Consider the following 18,991-nt stretch of genomic DNA (forward strand, 5'->3'; position numbering starts at 1 on the left):
AGGTCTGCTTCTGTCAGCTGTTGTGGCTGCTGATTCTCAACTGGGAAGTGTGGTTTCTTGTGTGCCTGGATATTTTCGATTGTGTACAGCTCATTGTATTTGAAACATTCTCGTAGGCATACTTCGAAGCTCAGAATGAAGGTGCTTTTCTTCAGGAGGACTTGCATGTCTGGCAGGTGCCTAGAGACACGGCTTTGGACCCCCTTCATCCAGTTCAGGCCTCAATGTTCATTGGGCAGCACTAGAGATTCCGTGCTGCCTGTCCTTTCGCACAGGGGCTGGTCGACTTGCCTGTCACTCACACGGAATAGGTAGTTCTTTGGAGTCCCAGCTTATTGTGGGGAGGGTCTCCAATCAGACCCCCCAACTTGTACAAAGTGCCTGAGGCCTGGTTTTGTGTTCCCCCCAACTCTCAAGGCCATAAAAACAGAAATTCAAATTTCCTCGGACCTGTAGATGCTCTTGGGGCAAATGTGGCCTCTGAGCTAGGTCACCTTGAGGGTTTCCTGTTCTCATTGCTTTTGGCATGGTGATTCCTTCTAGTCTTGACAGCTCTTTGGTGCTGGAGGTACCCAGGTGTGCTGGCTCACAACTGTAATCCCAGCTCTTGATGGGAGGCTGAGGTAGGATCACTTGAGCCCAGGAGTTTGAGACCAGCCTGGGCAATGTGGTGAGACCTGTTTGTACAAAAAATTAGCCAGGTGAGGTGGCATGGGCCTGTAGTCCCTGATACTAGGGAGGCTGAGGCAGGAGGATCCCTTGAGCCCAGGAGTTTGAGGCTGCAGTGACCTGTGATTGCACCACTGCACTCCGGCCTGAGCAATAGAGTGAGACCCTGTCTCAAAAAAAAAAGAAGTCCAGTGTACATTCTTATTTAGTTCTTTTGGGTTGCTTTTACTGGTCATTATGAGAAACACTCAGGCCACTTCTCCAAGCAGGGTGGTGTGGCGGGGATGGCGGTAGGGGCTGAGACAGAGCCTGAGAGGAGGGTCTGGGGGCTGTGCCTGACAGGGAGAATGGTGGGAAGCAGCAGGCATTTTGTCTAGGGAGGTCAGGGTGGGAGTAGGCAGCTGCATGGATGTTCAGGAGGAGACCAGCATGGAGGAAGAGTCTAGAAGCCAGCCGGTGAGGCCCATAGGCCAAGGCTGGGACGGTGAGAGCTGACCACCTGGGGGTTCCCCAGGAGGGCTGCCAGCTGCAAGAGAACAGCTTGAGTTGGGGGTGACCAAGACTCAGTCAACAAAGAGTGCCAGGCCCTAGGCTAGGGCCTTCCCGAGGGACTTTCTCCACTGTTCCCTGCCAGAGGCAGAGCTTGGGTACCTGGAGGAAGCCACACAGCAGGCACCTGGCTGGCACAGGCCTCACTGTCCTGACCGTGTCCCCACCGCCCCGGCTCAGCTCCTGGGCCTAGTGAAAACCCTCTAGCTGGTGGGAGAGTCTCACCTGGGGGCCCACACTGTCCCCCACTACCCTCCTCTGGGCCTGGCCTTAAGGGCTTACAATTGCCAGCCACTCCGTGGAGAAGGCAGGGCCATGGGCATAGCACAGAGGGTTTGCTTCTGTGCCTGGGATCGGAGTGGGCCTGAGGTCCTGTTTCTGAGTCGTCGCATAAGAGGCAAAGCCGCGGTGCATGGTGAAGGGCTGTCTGGAGGACAGAGCGGTGGGGATGGTGTTGATGAGCATTGCAGGGGAAAGGGCCCTGCATGGCACAGAACATTCCACATGCGTGTACTCTGTCAGGAGCCGCGTCCCTGCCTCGCTGCTTGTCCTTGGTGTGACCTTGGGCTGACTTTTCCCATCTGCAGAAAGGGAGAGCAGTCTCCCTCCCCAGCACTGGGAACGGGCTGAGCATGAGGGAAGGCTGTCTCGGCATGAGGGGAGTTGTGAAGTTTGGAGATGTGTGGTTTTCAAAATGCATCCTTACCCTCGGGGTGGAGAAGGCAGTATAAAGGGTGGGAGGCCCAGAAGACGTCAGTCATTTCAGGGTTTTATTAGGGCAGACCTCGGCCTTCAACTGCCCTGCCCCACCCCCACCCCATCCGGTTTTGACCTTCTGGGTGGAGGAGGGGGAGCGCGCTCTGCGTGTGATTGTGTGTGTGCATGTTGGAATTTGTAGAGTCAGGGTTGGGATGCGGGGAGGGTGTGAACCCACATTTGGATTAGCAGGCGAAGGCGGGGAGCAGGCTGCACAGGGCAGCTTTCTCTTTGAAAACCCGTTCTGTTTCTTAAATGTCAGAGCGAGCAGATGGTGTGTCTGAGTTTTATTAATCATGGGCTCACCGAGCTGGAGGGCCTGGGGGATCATTTCGTCCAAGCATCCTACAGAGGAAGAGACTGAAGGCCAGAGAAGGCCAGAGCCACGCTACACCTGCCACAGGGGCAGAACCGTGCTGGGACCCAGCATCCCCTCCCACAGCCGTAAGCCCCCGCTGTGCAGAACTGAACAGGTGTGTCTCGCTCTGCCCAGGCGCAGCCAGCCTGCCTCCCAGTGAAGAGCCGAAGCGGAGATGCTTCTGGGTTACTCCACCCCCACAAACAACCGGAAAGGCTCTCTTTGGGACACATGGGTTGGGATTGTGACTGTTAACTAAGAGTGCTCTGGCCTTGGTGCTGTGTTCAGCTCAGCACAAGCTAGTGTTTGCCGTATGAGACTGATGGTCGTGAAGCCCGGGGGACTGTCCACACAGCACCTGGTTTGTGGGTGGCCCTGCTGGCCCCACCTCTTCACCATGATACCTCTGAGTCAAATGACCTCCCACCAAGTCCAGCACCAGGCTGGGGCTTCTCCCTCCCTGTAGCAGCTCCTGCAATACAGGGTACTCCGTAGTTTCCCTCATCACGTGACCTTAGAAATGGAAGCCACTGTTTTTAGCGTAAATGCACTTAAGAATGTCTCCTTGTGGCCGGGCATGGTGGCTCGTGCCTGTAATCCCAGCACTTTGGGAGGCCAAGGTGGGTGGATCACGAGGTCAGGAGTTCGAGACCAGCCTGACCAACATGGTGAAACTCCGTCTCTACTAAAAATACAAAAATTAGCCAGGTGCTGTGCCAGGCGCCTGTAATCCTAGCTACTCAGGAGGCTGAGGCAAGAGAATCGCTTGAACCCAGGAAGCAGAAGTTACAGTCAGCCGAGATCACACCACTGCACTCCAGCCTGGGTGACAGAGCAAGACTCCATCTTAAAAAAAAAAAAAAAAAAAAAGTCTCCTTTGCCCTGCTTTTCCCAAATACATCCTATAGCTGTTCCAGGGGCTAGGAGATGGACCCAACCAGGGACACAGCCTGGATTCTGTAGAGATAGCAGAGGCAAGACTAAGTCATGCTAGTGTGTGAATGATTAATAGTAGATATTTCTTTTCAGAGCAGGTTTTGTTTAGGTTGGGGAGAAAGAGGACTGCAGAGAAAAGGGAGAAACACTGAAATGCCAGAGGCACCAGGGTTGCCCACCCCATAGAGTCCACACCCCATTTCCTGTGTTTCTTGCATGAGCCCTGCTGGGGGGCACACCCTGGGTCCCTTCCCTTCTGATCCTGTTGTCCTGAGTCACAAGTTTATCCCCATCTTGGAACCATTGGTTCTAAGCAGCACTGGAGAATCTGAGACAGCTAAAAGACTAGAGTACCCCATTCAGCCCCTCTAAATTTGTATGTGCTAAAGCTGGGGCCAAGAGAGGGCAGCTGTTGGCTCAAGGCCAGCCATAGAAGGAGGTCTAAAACTTGTGTCACCCAGCGTGCTGGCTGGATTATTTAGGCTACGTAAGTGGTTCTCTACGGAGGCAGTTTTGCTCCTCGCGACAGTTGGCCGTATCTGGAAATGTTTTTTAAATTTGAGACAATATCTTGCTCTGTCATCTAGGCTGAAGGGCAGTGGCACGATCTCAGCTCACTGCAACCTCTGCCACCCAAGCTGAAGCGATCCTCTTGCCTCAGCCTCCCAAGTAGCTGGGACTACAGGCGTGCACCACCACACCTAGTTAATTGTATTTTTTGTAGAGATGGGTTTTTGCCACGTTCCTCAGGCTGGTCTTGAACTCCTGGACCCAAGTGATCCACCCACCTCGGCTTCCCACAGTGTTGGGATTACAGGCGTGAGCCACCCTGCCAGCCTGTAGACATATTTTGATTGCCATAACTGTGCTGTCCTATTGACATCTTGTGGGTCAAGGCCAGGGATGCTGCTAAACATCCTGCGATGCCCAGGACAGCCCCCACAGCAAAGAATCATCCGGCCCCCAATGTCAGTTGTGCCGAGGCTGAGAGACCTTGAGCCGTGCCCATGCTTTGTAAGTGCCAGGACAGAGGAGCCATTCTACTGAATACCCCATGCTGAGGACACATCGAGAATTGCCCCATCAGTTCAGGCATGACCCGCTGGAGGGCAAGTAAAGGACATCTCAGGCCATGGGGACAGTCCAGAAAGAACAGGCGAGGAAGACCAATAGGAAAGGAAGTGGCTGGGGCTGGCTCCAGATTTCTTTCAAGGTAAAGGCAAAGAAGGACACAGAGGGCCCTCGGGCATCCCACTCTGGTCTGTCGCACTAAAAAGCTTGCACCCAGCATGAGGGGAAAGGCAGGGATGAAGCTGCTCGTAGAAACCACATCTTCTTGGCCAGAGGGCTACATGGACCTGAACCAGTTAGGCCCAGGAGGAGACAGCGAGATCTGTGTGTCATCCACAAATGGAGAGTTACAACCCTGTCAGTGACTTCTTGCCCAGCAGACCCCAGCAGGGGACAGTGGGAAGGGCTGTTCACAATGCCTGTTTTCCTGGAGCAGGGCCTCACCTGGTCTCTGGAGTGCTTGCGGAAAAGAAAGCCTTGTCCGTTTCCCCCACGCAGCAGAGCAGGCCCGCGGCCAGAGCAGGCCCGCACCGGAGCAGGATGTGAGGAGGCCAGCCGTGCCCGCGCTGTCACGGTGTCCACAGATGGTGTGAGCTGCTGGTCCAGGGACTTCTGAGTCGCATTTATTCCCATATTTCTCCTCCCCTCGGGGGACCTCCGTGGCACCTTCCAACAGCTCTTGCCAGGGCTCTGTTGGCTTTGCACAATGCAGAATGTTGACAACCAGGGCTGTCTGAGATGACGAATGGACTCCCTCCAGAAGTGGCCCGTCTGTGTCCCAGGAGGCGTTCGAGGACAGGCAGAGGGTCCCTTCACAGGGATGACTATGTGGCCTGGGCAGTCCCCAGCACAGTCGCCGTCTGATTTCTCTGGCATCTCCGTAGTCATAGGAAGGAAGGCCCTTTGTCGCATCGCTGCCTCTGTCTTGTAAAACCATGATTTTAAAGAGTTTCCAGATACTGAGCTTGCTGGCAGCCTGCTCCAGGGGCAGGCCCCAACTGGAGGTCGGACACACAGTTTTGCATGTAGGCTGCAGATGCAGTGTTCTTACCCTTCCTGTTTTTTGTTTGTTTTGCTTTTAATTAAGAAGGGTTTCTGGGTAAAGCGTCTTTGCCAGCTCCTACCACAGAGAGATGAGGGAGGCCGCATGGAGAGAGTTGAAAATACAGGGCCTGGCTTCCGACTTGTCTGAGTTCCAATCTGAGCATTGCTCCTTACTGGCTGTGTGACCTTGAGCAAATCACTTCACTTCTCTAGGCTTTTTCAGTTTCTTCATCTAAAAAATGGGGATAATAATAGACTTGCTTTTGTTGTGAAGATGTAACAAGATAATGTACTTAAAGCATGTAGCACAGTACTCAGCAGAAAGTCAACATCTGGAAAGGAGACCTACGGGTATTTGTTGTTTGTTTTTTATGTTTGTTTTTTGTTTTTCTGAGACAGAGTCTCGCTCTGTCGCCCAGGCTGGAGTGCAGTGGCGCGACCTCGGCTCACTGCAAACTCCGCCTCCCGGGTTCACACCATTCTCCTGCCTCAGCTTCGCAAGTAGGTGGGAGTACAGGCGCCCACCACCTCACCTGGCTAATTATTTTTTGTATTTTTAGTAGAGACGGGGTTTCACTGTGTTAGCCAGGATGGTCTCTATCTCCTGACCTTGGCCTTGGCCTCCCAAAGTGCTGGAATTACAGGCGTGAGCCACCATGCCCGGCCCTTAGTTATTTTTATTTTTCTTGAGACAGTCTAGCTCTGTTGTCCAGGCTAGAGTACAGTGGCCTGATCTCAGCTTACTACACCTTCCACCTCCCGGGTTCAAGCAATTCTCCTGCCTCAGCCTCCTGAGTAGCTGGGATTACAGACATGCGTCACTATGCCCAACTAATTTTTGTATTTCTTAGTAGAAGTGGGGTTTCACCATGTTGGCCAGGCTGGTCTTGAACTCGTGGCCTAAGTAATCTGCCTGCCTCAGCCTCTCAAATTGCTAGGATTACAGGCATGAGCCATCCCGCCCGGCCTGTGTTGTTAGTTAAACTCACACAAACCCCCATAACAAAGAGACTCAACTTCACAGGGGTGCATTATATTATCAGTTGTACAGTAGATATTTATTTCTCAAGGACATGCCCACATAATGTAGGATTGGTGGGGAGCCAGAACAGGGGCCTCTGCCCTGAGCCTCAGTTGATGGAGGTGTTGCTGGCTTCAGTATCTGTACTCAGAGTCATCCTGGGAGAAGGTATCCATTACAAAGACCCAGGAAGGGAAACACAGAGGCTCGCACAGGCAGCTCTTCCGGGCCAGGCCTGGACGTGGCCAGTTATTCCTTCCACCACATTCTCTTGGCCAGAACTTGGCCACCTGGCCCCACCCAATTGCCCTAGAGGCTGGGATGAAAGGGCATGGCTTGGTAAGAAGCTGGCCACCAGGGATTCTTGTCGTTACTGTCACCCCTGGCCCTGTGGGGCCTGCAGGCGTCTGCAAGGCCAGCAGTGAGAGGTCGACCCTCAGGAAGGCTGGTGGGCTATTTTCCTGGGCAGATGGCCACATCTGATGATCTCGGGGGGGTCGGTCTTCCACCCAAAGCCTGGCTGGCAAATGTGTGTCACGAGGTAGTGAGATGAGAGGGCGGGCAGGTCCCAGTGGAGTGCTGACGTGAGTTTTGTGGAGGGCAGGCAGCCTCACCACACCCCTGTCCAGGGCCTCAGGACACTTTATCTCAATCTGAGTCCCTGTGACACACCTGAAGGATGGCTTGACCCAGCTGTGGCCCAAAGCATGCAGCTTCCAGACTTGGACGCTGCCCAGAGCTTCCCAGGGCTGATAGGACAGAGGGCATTTGACAGAAGTGACAGGATGTATTAGCTTCCTGTGGCTGCTATAACAAATTACTGCAAACTGGGTAGCAGCTTAAAACAACAGAAATGTATTCTCTCACGGAATGAAACTGAAATCAAAGTGTCAGTGGGGCCATGCTCCCTCCGGAGGTCCCACAGGCGGCTTCTTCCTGCCTCTTCCAGCACCCGGGGGCTCCAGGCGTCCCTCGGCTTGTGGCCATAGCACTCCAATTTCTGCCTCTATTTTCATGTGGCCGTGTCTCTTGTGTGTCTTCTCTTTTGTCTGTTCCTCTTTTTAAGAACATGTTTTTGGAGTTATATGATAGTTTAATAATTTATATAATTAATGTGATAATACATTTATGTAATTTGTACAGATCAAACTAGTGTACTGGGGCTAGGTGTGGTGGCTCATGCCTGTAATCCCAGCACTTTGGGAGGCCGGGGAGGGTGTATCACCTGAAGTTAGGAGTTTGAGCCCAGCCTGGGCAACATGGCAAAACCCTGTCTCTACTAAAATTACAAAAATTAGCCAGGCGTGGTGGCGTGTGCCTGTAATCAGCTACTTGGGAAGCTGAGGCACGAGAATCACTTGAACCCTGGAGGTGGAGGCTGTGGTGAGCTGACACCACTGCACTCCAGCCTGGGTGAAGAATGAGTCTCTGTCTCAAAAAAAAAAAAAAAAAAAATCAGTGTACTTGGTATATTTTTCTTTTCTTTATTCTAGAAATATTTGAGGCCAGGCACAGTGGCTCATGCCTGTAATCCCAGGACTTTGGGAGGCCGAGGAGGATGGATCACGAGGTCAGGAGATCGAGACCATCCTGGCCAACATGGTGAAACACCGTCTCTACTAAAAATACAAAAAAATTAGCTGGGTGTGGTGGCACATGCCTGTAATCCCAGCTACTCTGGAGGCTGAGGCAGGAGAATCACTTGAACCGGGGAGTCAGAGGTTGCAGTGAGACAAGCTTGAGCCACAGCACTCTGGCCTGGTGATAGGGCGAGATTCTATCTCAAAAAAAAAAAAAAAAAAAAAAAAAAATTGAATTATTCTAGCTATTTTGAAGTGTACAATAGATTATTATGAACTATTGTCACCCTACTGATCTATAGAACTAGATCTTTTTTTTATTTTTTAACTAGGTCTTATTTCTATCTAATTGTATATTTGCACCCATTAATCAACTTCTCTTCTGTCCCCCCTCCCCTCTACCCCTCCCGCCTCTGTCTTCATGAGATCCACGTTCTTAGTTCCCACATATTAGTGAGACCATGCAGTGTCTGCCTTTCTATGTCTGGCCTGTTTCATTTAACGTAAGAATCTCCAATTCCACACGTGTTGCTGCAAATGACAGGGTTTCACTCTTTTTTACGGATGAGTAGTATTCCATTGCGTGTATGTCCCACATTCTCTAGATTCATTTGTCTGTGTTGGACACCGAGGTTGATTCCATATTTTGGCTATAGTGAATAGTGCTGTGATAAACGTGGGGGTGCAAATAGTTCCTCTCATTATAAAGACCTTTGCCATTGAGTTTAGGCCCACCCTAATAATCCAGGATGATCTGGTCTGGGGCAGGCTGGAAGTGCAGTGGCTCGATCTCGGCTCACTGCAACCTCCGCTTCCTGGGTTCAGGCGATTCTCCTGCCTCAGCCTCCCGAGTAGCTGGGACTACAGGCGCCTGCCACCGCGCCCAGCTAATTTTTGTATTTTTAGTAGAGACAGGGTTTCACCATTTGGCCAGGATGGTCTCGATCTCTTGACCTCCTGATCTGCCCTCCTCGGCCTCCCAAAGTGCTGGGATTACAGATGTGAGCCACCGCGCCTGGCCTGGAGATTTTTAATTACATCTTCACAGACTCTTTCTAAATAAGGCCATAGTCACAGTACCAGGCAGACGTATCTTTTTTCTTTTTTTTTTCTTCTTTTTTTTTTTTTTTGAGACAGGGTCTTGCTTTGTCACCTAGGCTGGAATGCAATGGCACAAACACGGCTCACTACAGCCTCCCATTTCCTGGGCTCAAGAGATCATCCTGCCTCAGCTTCCCATGTAGCTGGGACTATAGGCACACACACCACTAAACCTGGCTAACATTTTTATTTTTTGTAGGGACGGCATCCCACTATGTTGTCCAGGCTGGTCTTGATCTCCTGGGCTCAAGCAATCGTTCCACCTCGGCCTCCCAAAGTGTTGGAATTATGGGTATAAGCGCTGCACCTGGCTATGTGGGCATCACTTTTGGCAGATTACCATTCTGCCTGCACTGGGGCAGGCTGGGGACACCTCGGCCCCAGGATCCCGGTTAAATGCTCTGAGATGTGACAGCACACGTGGGTGGGGTGTGCCCTGTAATTCCCACCAAGCGAAGGTAAAAACAAAACCTGGATATGCAGAAGTCACCATGAGGTGTGACTAGACAGAGGTTCCCTTTTTTCTTTCAACCTCAGACTGCTTGAGACTTGGAATGTTCATAGACGGTCCAGTGACCTAAGGACTAGAGCCAGACAGAAAGAGAAACAGGGTGTATCCCCTTCCTGTATGCTGTTGCCCTTGGTGACTGGCTTCACTTCTCTGGGCCTCAGCATCTTCATGCACACAAGTGGGTGATGGCCATTGTGGTGTCCATCTCAAGGGGGAGGGGATGCTGGGGCAGGTCCCAAGTAAGATGACATCATAGGAAAGCAGGCATCGTGGAGCCCCGGGGCACTGAGGCCCAATCAGTGGGAGCTACTATTAGCATTATTACCACTGTTATCTGAAAGACAGGACTAATGGCTGCTCTGCTCATGGAGTCTCTGTGTGCCAGGCACCGGTGTCATTACACACATCTTCCTGGAGAGCAGGGGTGATTCGCCTCATTTTCCAGGTAAGGAAACTGAGGGTCAAAAGGTTGATGTCACTGCCCGAGGGCACACAGAGAGTGGGGCGAGATGGAATTGAAGTCTGACTGCAAACCTTTGCCGATGGTAATGAACATGCACTTGGGAGCCGGCTTGGGTTCCATCCCCACCTCTGCCACCCACTGGCTGTGTGTCCTTGGGCAAGCTGCTTGACCTATCTGTTCTTCATCTGGAAAATGGAACTCATGGTGACCTTGAACCAGATTGTCACGAGGATCTAATGCGCCATCCAGGAAAAGTGCTCAGAACAGCAGCTGGCACAGACTGAGCACGCGGGAGCATCAGCTGGTATTATTACCCTAAAGAGGGAAACGGAGGCTGCCCACCCGAGGACAGATGGGTCATTCCAGGTTAGCCACGCAGCTTCCCCGCCCCTCCCTTTCCTGGAATCTGGGGAGCAGTGCCCCTCTCCAGAGGGGGAGGCTGTGGCCTGGTCCTGGGGGGCCACCAGATGCCCATGGGCACAGCTGCCAGCCGAGGTACCCCGCCGCGTGCACTCCAGACCCCAGCCTGCAGCCTCAGTTTTCCCAGCACGTGCTGGGACGCTATTTTTATTGCTCTCAGCTGACTCTGTTGGCCAGCTAGACTGTCTCCGTGCTGTGGCAAAGGCAGCCCCGCTAGAGGGAGTCTGGGGACCCTCCATTTTGAAGGTGCAGCTGGTGGAGGGGACCTGCCTCTTCAGAGTGGGGATCCGGCGGGCCACATGCCACTTCCTGGGAAGCAGCCCAGCCCCCGGCTTTTTTTCTCCCATTGAGAGATGAAGCAGTTGTCTCTCTTTTTCTGCTGTGTCCAGAACATGGCCCTATGCTGTTAGGGCCCATTCTTCCCTCTCACCTTGGGTGGGCTTGCAGCGTGGGCAGGGCTTTCTCAGGAAGGTGCGGGGTGAGTTTGCCCCTTGGCGTCCCCAGCCTTTGACAAAGGCTACCTGGAGGCACAGGTCTGAGTGGTCCAGCCTGCCTAGTTTCCTACCTCTTTTCCATAAATGTCCGATTCCTCCCCAGCGGTGAGCGGAGGGATGGGGACCGAGAGCATCGCCACCACCAGGCTTTTCCGGAGAAGTGTGGGGGGGGGGTGGAGAGAGACAGAGACATTCTTTCCTTGGACAGAATCCTTCTGGGGTGAAATCTTATGAAGAGCACTGCCCTTCTCACATGGGCACCTGGCACTCCGTCCTGGTGTGGCCTAGACTGGTGGCCCCTGTCACCCCTAGCCAGGCCATAGGCACCCTCAGAGGCCGGGGGGGGCTCCCCTGGGAATGAATGGCTGTAGTGATGGGTTCCAAAAACCACAGCCAAGCCACAAGGGCCAGTGGGAAGGGGAAAATCCTTCCCACTACCCTGTTCAGCCACATTGTGGCAAACAACCCGGCCATTCAATGGAAAGCCGCCCGGGAGGCCGGCGGGGGGCACAGTGGGGTTGCTATTTCTCAGCTGTTTTGGCATCAGGTCGGCAGCTGTGGTGTAACCACCCTCCCATAGTGGGTCTCATATTTTCCTCCCTTACAAAGGTCCCTGTCACCAGGAAATGTCACTAACCTACTTTGAGACGCCCAGATCCAGGGCCAAAGGAGGCTGGGCTATCACTAGAATCTTACAGCTCTCCTTCCCAAGGGTGTGGCTAAAAGCAATTAGGACTTGGCCTGAGCATTTTAAGGTAATTCGACGCAGGCATTCAAATACTTATTAGGGGGAGATGTTTACCTTTGACTAGATCAGCCAGGAGCTGGCCCACCAGCATGCCCACTCTTCTCTGGCCCTCTCCTTTCTGGTCTGGCCTACCCACCGCCAGCCAGGCCTGGGGAGCTCTCCAAGCCCCTGCGTCGCCTCTCTGCGCTCAATTTCTTTCTTTTTCTTTTTCTTTCTTTTTTTTTTTTTTGAGACAGAATCTCGCTCTATCGCCCAGGCTGGAGTGCAGTGGCGTGATCTCGGCTCACTGCAACCTCGGCCTCATGGGTTCATGCCATTTTCCTGCCTCAGCCTCCCAAGTAGCTGGGACTACAGGTGTCCGCCACCACGCCCGGCTAATTTTTTTGTATTTTTAGTAGAGACAGGGTTTCACCATGTTAGCCAGGATGGTCTCGATCTCCTGACCTCATAATCCACCCGTCTCGGCCTCCCAAAGTGCTGGGATGACAGGCGTGAGCCACTGCGTCGGGCCACCACGCTCAATTTCAATCTCAGGAGGGCCTCGATGGCTGTCTCCAAGTTCTCTTGCCTGGAAGCCAGGCTGATGGGGGCTCTGGACTAGAGACCCCTCTCCCGTTCTCCACAGGTGGCTCCCAGGAGGCAAGCTTCTTTCTGGCATCCTCTTCCCCACTGGAGCAGGGGAAGGGGGGCACCCAGCAGATTGGGGGAGCACCCCTCCCTCTGTACCATGCCTGTGATTGGCCCATAATTACAGGTTTATTGCCTGTACAGCTATTGTGTAATGACATGTTTGCAAATTAATTTTTATGGCTCCTGCCATTAGCATATACAGTAGAGGAAGGTTTAGTATTAATTACTACTGTTGTTCGTGTAATCCCGGAGAATTAAAAACCAATAAAAGAATGACAACAGAAACTGATAGTTTAGGGTCTTTTAAAAATAGTTGGGTTTTTTTTCCCCTAAGTAAGATGGGAGATTTTTCCAATTTGTGAGGGGTTAGCGGGTGGGCGGTAGCTCACCCGGTTGGTCTAACCCGCGTCCTGGCCGCTCCTCACCCCCCCCGCCCCCCAGGGGCGCAGATTGTGCAGCTCGCGAGTGATAAATGGGTGGGAGGGGGGACCGGAGGCCCGGCGGGGCGCGCAGGGTGGGGGCAGGGAGGGCAGGTGCTGGACCCCAACCCCGCTTCCCTGTTTGCCAGGCCGCCGCCGGCGGCGGGTGCAAGGGGAGGCGGAGAGAGCGCGCCGCCACGCAGCTCCGGAAACAAAGGGCCGCCGGCGCCGAGGGCCTGGCGCGACCTCCAGGGTCAGCGCGGGGCGGAGCAGCCAGAGGCTGGCGGCGGGCGCGGGCGGCCCCGAGCGGCCGGTTTCCTCCAGGTCAGCAGCTCTGGCGCCCTCCCCTGCGCCCGCGTGCGCTCGGCCGCCCGGGGGCAGGGGGCGCCAGGCGGGGCGCAGCAGCGAGCTGGGGGACTCAAAGACGCTCCTCGCACCCCAGGCGGCCGGGCCCCGGCGGAAGGCGTCCGCCAGCACGCCGCAGCCACCGAGCCGCTGGCGGCGGCGGAGAGGAGCGCCACCCCTCCCTTGGCTCCAAGCGCTCCGCCCAGCTCATTTAAGAATTTTTCTGGCGGGGTAGGCGAGGGTTTGGCAAGTGGCTTGGAGAGGTCAAAAGTCACGCCGCTCCCCCCACTCTCCCAACCTCCTCCAATTTGCCCTCCGGAGCTTTTCTCTAGGGTATCGTATTCCGGGAGTTCAACTGTCATTTGAAGCCGCAGCATTTAGCAGGGACCCCGGGGCTACCGCTGGGGACCCCTGATTTACGCAGTGGTTGGAGAGCGTTGGCAGGAACCCAAGCCTGGCGTGACCGCGGTGCCCCGCCGTGCGTACCTGCGGGCTCAGGTCTGCTCCTCAAACCATGATTGTATCTGGGGTCAAAAGGTGACCCCTTAGTGTCACCAAGTCGTGATTCCGGCTGGTTGTGCCACCGAGGGGCCCCTCAGGAGGTAAAAGGGCTTGAAAATAAATTGTCACATCAAGAGGCAGCTTTGCAGCGTGCGTTTAAGAGGCGGGTCGGGGGACGTGGGTAAATGGATCCTGTCTCTTTAAAATCGCTGGGCTGGACAATAAGCGCACAGGATGTGGTTTGGCGGCAGGGTTTTTTCCCCTTCGATTTGGGGAATTATCACATGGGGCCTTCTTGAGCTGGTGTGAAAGGGAGGCGGCGTGGGGAGGAGAGATACAGGCTCCACACTCAGTCTCTGTGCAGTTGATCGTTTTCTTAAACCAAATTAGCCGGGGCTCTCGTTACTATGGTGCAGCCGGGGCTTGCAGAATCCCAGTAATAGCATTTATTAGGCCTATTTGCCTGGAAGCATGCCTTCCCGGATCTGATAATGCACCAGTGCAGGGAGAGTGTGGGAGATGCTATCAAGCATTTGATTACACTTGCAACAGGGATTTTTAAGGGGTGGGGTGCGGGGTAAGGGGTGAGAGGAAAAGAAAGGAGGGAAACCGCTCGCCCGAGGAGCTCACCAGGGCAAGCCAGCGTGTGCGTTGCCGCAGCCCCGCGTGGGTTCCACAAAAGGCAGCCCCGAGTCCCGGGTCACGGTTTGGGGATTCTCCTCCCGGGTCCTGGCGGAGGGCGAACTCCCGGCTCCCGCAGCTGTCAATCGTGGGTGGGGAGGGAGGGAAGACCGGCGGGCGGGCGGGCGGACGGCCAGAGCGCGGAGTTGGGCAGCCGGAGTGGGGACCAACGGCGCCCGCAGCCGCCCACTGTTTGCAAACGGCCCCCGCTTCGGCGCAAAGGGGAGCACCCTGCCTTCGGCAGCGCCACCCTCCCCGGGTTTGGAGAGGCGAGCCCGGCTTCCTGCTCCCCGCTCCCCGTCCGCATGGATCTGCCGCCCGGCTCGGCGGCCGCACTGGGGGAAGCTCGCAAGTGAAACTATTATTATCGCCCTGCGAAGCATGGAGCTGTTGGAAGATGCCGCGTAGAGACGGAAGGAGCCGCCGCCGCCGCCTTCAGCCGCCCGCCGCTGCGCCCCTACCCTTTCGCTTTCATTAGGGGAGACAAATCTGCTGTCAGGCAGCCAGCTTTCCAATTTACCGATAATGATTCTTGCATGAAAATTGATCGAGGGGCTCTCCACCGCCGTGCGCTCTCGCCTCCCCGCTCTCCTCCTGCCTCCTTCTGCCCAGGCGCCAGAGCCCCCGCGAGTTCTTTCTCCTCCTCCTTCCACCCCCTCTCTCTGAGTCAGTGGTGGGACGCCGGGCCAGGGAGATAACCAAAAAACGGGGGGAGGGGTGTTGGTGGCGAGAGGGGGAGGGGATCCGGCTCCCCGGCCTGCTTTCTCCTGCCGGAGACTTGTTTGCAATCGCCGCCTCTTTTATTTACGAGAAGAAATCTCCCCCTCAGTACTTCTTGGCTGTTTGGGTATTAATTTTCTGCTCTCCCCTCTCCCGCTCGCCCCCTCCTCCTCTCCCCTCCACCCCGCCCCTCCTCACCCAGTAGCTAAGGGGAAACAAAACAAAGCCGATTTCTCCTTGGCAACAAGAGATACCCCCTCCCGCCGCCCCCCCTTCCTTTTTCCTTCTGGTTCTGAACGTGAAACCCTGTTGGAAACAGGTCTCTTGACCCTCGCCCTTGACATTCAAATGGCTGAATGGAGGAGAGATTGCTACTCGCACGTCTTGGGGGCTGTTTTTTTATTCTCCCCCCCCCTTTTCCTTTCAAATGAGTAATCCCTGAAGATCTTAACCCCCCAATTTCATCACCCTCACCTCCCCCCTTTATTTTTCTCTCGCTCCTCTTCCCCGCCTGCTTCCCTCCGCCGTGCTCCCCCCTCCTTTTTTTTTATTTGCATCTCAAGTCCAAAAGGCAGAAAATACACACGCGGCGAAGACACCCGGGCAGCCGTGGAGGCTCCGGCCCGTCCTTGGTCGTCAATTACCTCATTGTGGATCTGCCAGGGCCAAGGTGGCCGAAATTGCCCGGGCGCTGGTCGGAGAGAGAGCCTTTTGATCATCTTGGGGGGGAAAAAAAGACTGATTTTTTTTTTTTCGTCGCTCTCAGGATCGCTCTTCTGCCTTTATTTTATTGTTTTGGACATTTTTGAGCGCCGTGGCTTGAACGGTGCTTTTTGTTCATTCCTGGGTTTTAATATTATTTTCCTTCTTCATCCCTCTTTGGCCACTATGGAATTCTAATTTGAACCATGTTTGGATTGAAGCCGCCTCTGTATTACTTACCAGGTAAGCTAGCCGTGCGCCTCCCCGGGTCCCGCGCGGCGGCGGCGCGCCCGGGACCCTTCCTCACCCGACCCCCCTCCGCCAGACCCCCGAGCCAGGGTCGGGGCATTGGGTCCGCCGGTCCCTCCCGCGGACGCGCGCGGCCTCGGATCCTCCAGCGGCGGTCAAGCCCGCGGTGTGCGCGGCTACGTGCAGCTGGGAGCGCCCACCCGGCCCGCCGCCCCCACCGCGCCGCCGCCGGGGGTTGCGCGTCTCGCTCCTTTTGTCTGCCCGGAGCCGGCTCCGCCGCGGCGGCGCAGCGAGCGGCCGAGGCACTTAAACCTTCCAAGGTGAATTAAGCGCCGAGTGTGAAGTTACTTTCCTGCAGGCCGCCCCGATCGGGTAGCATGCTCCCCCACCCCAATCCTGGAGCTTATTTCCCTCTCCCTCCAGCCAACCCCCTTGCGCGGTCTCGGCGCGAGCGTGGCTCGCCGGCCCCCCCCCCCCGCCGCCCCCCTTCCTGCCTGGGATTCCCTGGAAGGTTTTGTTCCGCCGAGGTCGGAGGAGGGGGCCGGGGAAGCTCAGGAGGGTATTTGGCGTGGCTTCCTGTTTCCTTAACCTTCCTGCGCGGTGACAGCCGCTTGCCCTGTAACTTTCTGTTTCGGGGCAAGTAGCGCTTTCAGTCTGGAGGGGAGGGGAGGGGGTTGACAGCTGGAGGTTTGGGGAGCCCCTCCTGAATTCAGCTTATTTGGACTTATAAACCTTAAAAAAAATTGAGTGTAGGCTAAATGGAAGCTGGTGATCCAGGAATTCAGGCGAGGGAGCCCTTGGTGGTGAACCCCAGGGCCCTCCCCCACCTCGCGGCGGCACCCCCACTCCTGTGCCCGCTGGGGTCGAGGAGGAACGCACAGGCCTGCCCCAGGTGGGGCCACGTGACCGCAGGTCGGGAAGGCTGTGTTGCGTGTGACCGCTGGTTCTAGGAATGAGCTGATGTTATTTTTCCTCCTTCCCTTCGAGTTGATCTCCCTCGAGCTTTGACACACGGTACCTAATGAAGGTGGGGTGTGTGTGGGTGGGGAGAGTGATGTGGGGCTGTAGGGAGGAGAGGGGAAGTTCCTAGTTTTCCCATCGTGAGGCTTTTATAAAATTCTGCAGAAGACGCTGCCCTGGAGCTTTATTTCTGAATTGTTTTGCTGGGGAAGGGTGCACGTGGCCCGGTGTTCGGTTTCGGGTTTTTTTTCTCTCTCTGTTCAGAAGATCCTGTCACTTTTGTTGAGGTTTCCACACCGCCCTGGAGTCCCCAGGAGGAGCGTGTGGGGGAGGAAGGGGCCTGGACAAGACCCAGCTCCCTTGGATCTGGCCTTTGCTGCCCTAACCTGGGCAAACGTTTTCACTGAGTTAATAGAGCAGGGCAGAGAGGGTCACCAGAGTCCTACTGACTTTAAAAAAAAAAAAAAAAAAAAGGGCAGGAAAGACTCCTCCTGGAGAAAATCTGCACTTTTACTCTTTTTGAGTTTTGTGGTGTCTGTTTTAGTTCCCAGTAACTGACCAGGTCTATGTTTTTTCCTTGGTGTGTATGCCGTTTTTATAGGAAGAATATTGAATATTTCCCAGCGTTTCCATTCCATTCTTGATCTCTTTTTTTTTTCCCCCTCCACTGCCTGAAATGCAAATCAACAACAAACAGCAAGCTTGGCTTTTCCCTCCCTCCGCACTTCCCTTAGCGGATCCAATCCAAATTAGAACCGGGAATCCCCAACTTAGTAAAATAAAGGTTGTAAGGCGAAGGCGGAGTGAGCCTTTGGGAACTCAGAGCCATCTCCCCCATGGGAAGATTCCAGGTAAATGAGGGCTGGGTCTGAGTCGCGCTGACTAGTCACTAGAGCCCTTTAACCCAAAATGTAACAGATCCTTAAAGCAGAGAGCTTGTGCCTCCCCGGCAGCTGTGCCTGCCTTGGAGGCACTCAGGACAAGCTTGTGCCAAGAATGAATCTTCTTAAGTACAGGGCGTCTTCAAAGCACAGGTGTTTGTAATCTATACCCCTCTTCACCTGCCACTGGAGGCTGCTGGTGCATATTTATTCATCAGGTGACCGATTTTCTATTTACACAGGGAGCCTCAGAAAGAGGAGGAGGAAGTGTCAGGCTGGGAAATTCAAAGCCATTAAGGAAGATCAGCCCAGGCTGGAGTAAAGCCCCCAGTGGGTAGGCAGGAGGGATGACTTTTGTCCTGACCCCCAGGGAGATTAAGAGAGGTCAGAAGTGAGGGGAGGGGGGGTCGGGGCACAAGTAAATCTCAGCCGGTGGGTGCAGGCTTTCCCTGCATTATCGTTTTTTTTTTGGTTGCTGTATTTAAAGTCTCCACTGGGGTTTTACACTTTGTTGTCGTAGTGTAATATTCAGGGTGAGGGCTTCCTGGGAAGAACCATGGTCAGGGGGTGGCTTTGCAGGGCTGGGGTTAATGCATTGAGAGTGATAGAAACAGCAGTGGCCTGGTCCTCTGTATGTTTTGAGATGGAGTCTTGCTCTTTCGCCCAGGCTGGAGTGCAGTGGTGTGATCTTGGCTCACTGCAACCTCTTCCTCCCAGGTTCAAGAGATTCTCCTGCCTCAGCCTCCCGAGTAGCTGGGATTACAGACACCCGCCACCACGCTGAGCTAATTTTTGTATTTTTAGTAGAGATGGGGTTTCGCCATGTTGGCCAGGCTGTCTCCAACTCCTGACCTCAGGTGATCCACCCACCTTGGGCTCCCAACATGCTGGGATTACAGACTTTACATGCCCGGCCCTGGCCTGGTCCTCTTGAGTGCTCTCAGACCCTGTTACAAATGCTTTGTGGGCTCTCCGTAGCTCTCACTTCCTCTCTCTGAGATAGGTGCTGCCATCCACCCACTTATCAGATGAGCAAAGTGAGGCCCAGGGGCTGAGCAATTGCCCAGCTTGGAAGTGGCAGAGCTGGGACATGAAGCTGGCTTCTGTCTGCCACACTGAACTGGGAATAAGGGGGCCGAGGTGCAGCAGCCAGCCTGGCTTGCTTCGGGCCTGTGGTTCTGA

The 18,991-nt window shown here is 54.6% G+C and overlaps 1 protein-coding gene across 10 annotated transcripts in view; it reads left to right on the forward strand.

Moving 5' to 3' along the window:
- LOC105496790 (Gse1 coiled-coil protein) overlaps window positions 1-18,991 on the forward strand; it is a 505,942-nt gene that overhangs the window by 369,827 nt on the left and 117,124 nt on the right. For 2 of the 10 annotated variants that reach the window (XM_011767402.2, XM_011767406.2), the window contains exon 1: window positions 15,159-15,962. The exons of the other annotated variants lie outside the window; for them this stretch is intronic. In XM_011767402.2, the coding sequence (XP_011765704.2) occupies window positions 15,926-15,962 (37 nt within the window). In that variant the 5' untranslated portion in view covers window positions 15,159-15,925. Of the gene's footprint in view, window positions 1-15,158; window positions 15,963-18,991 lie in introns of those variants that run through there. 10 annotated transcript variants of the gene reach the window in all.

This window comes from Macaca nemestrina, chromosome 18, assembly GCF_043159975.1.
Source record: "Macaca nemestrina isolate mMacNem1 chromosome 18, mMacNem.hap1, whole genome shotgun sequence".
NCBI lineage: Eukaryota > Metazoa > Chordata > Mammalia > Primates > Cercopithecidae > Macaca > Macaca nemestrina.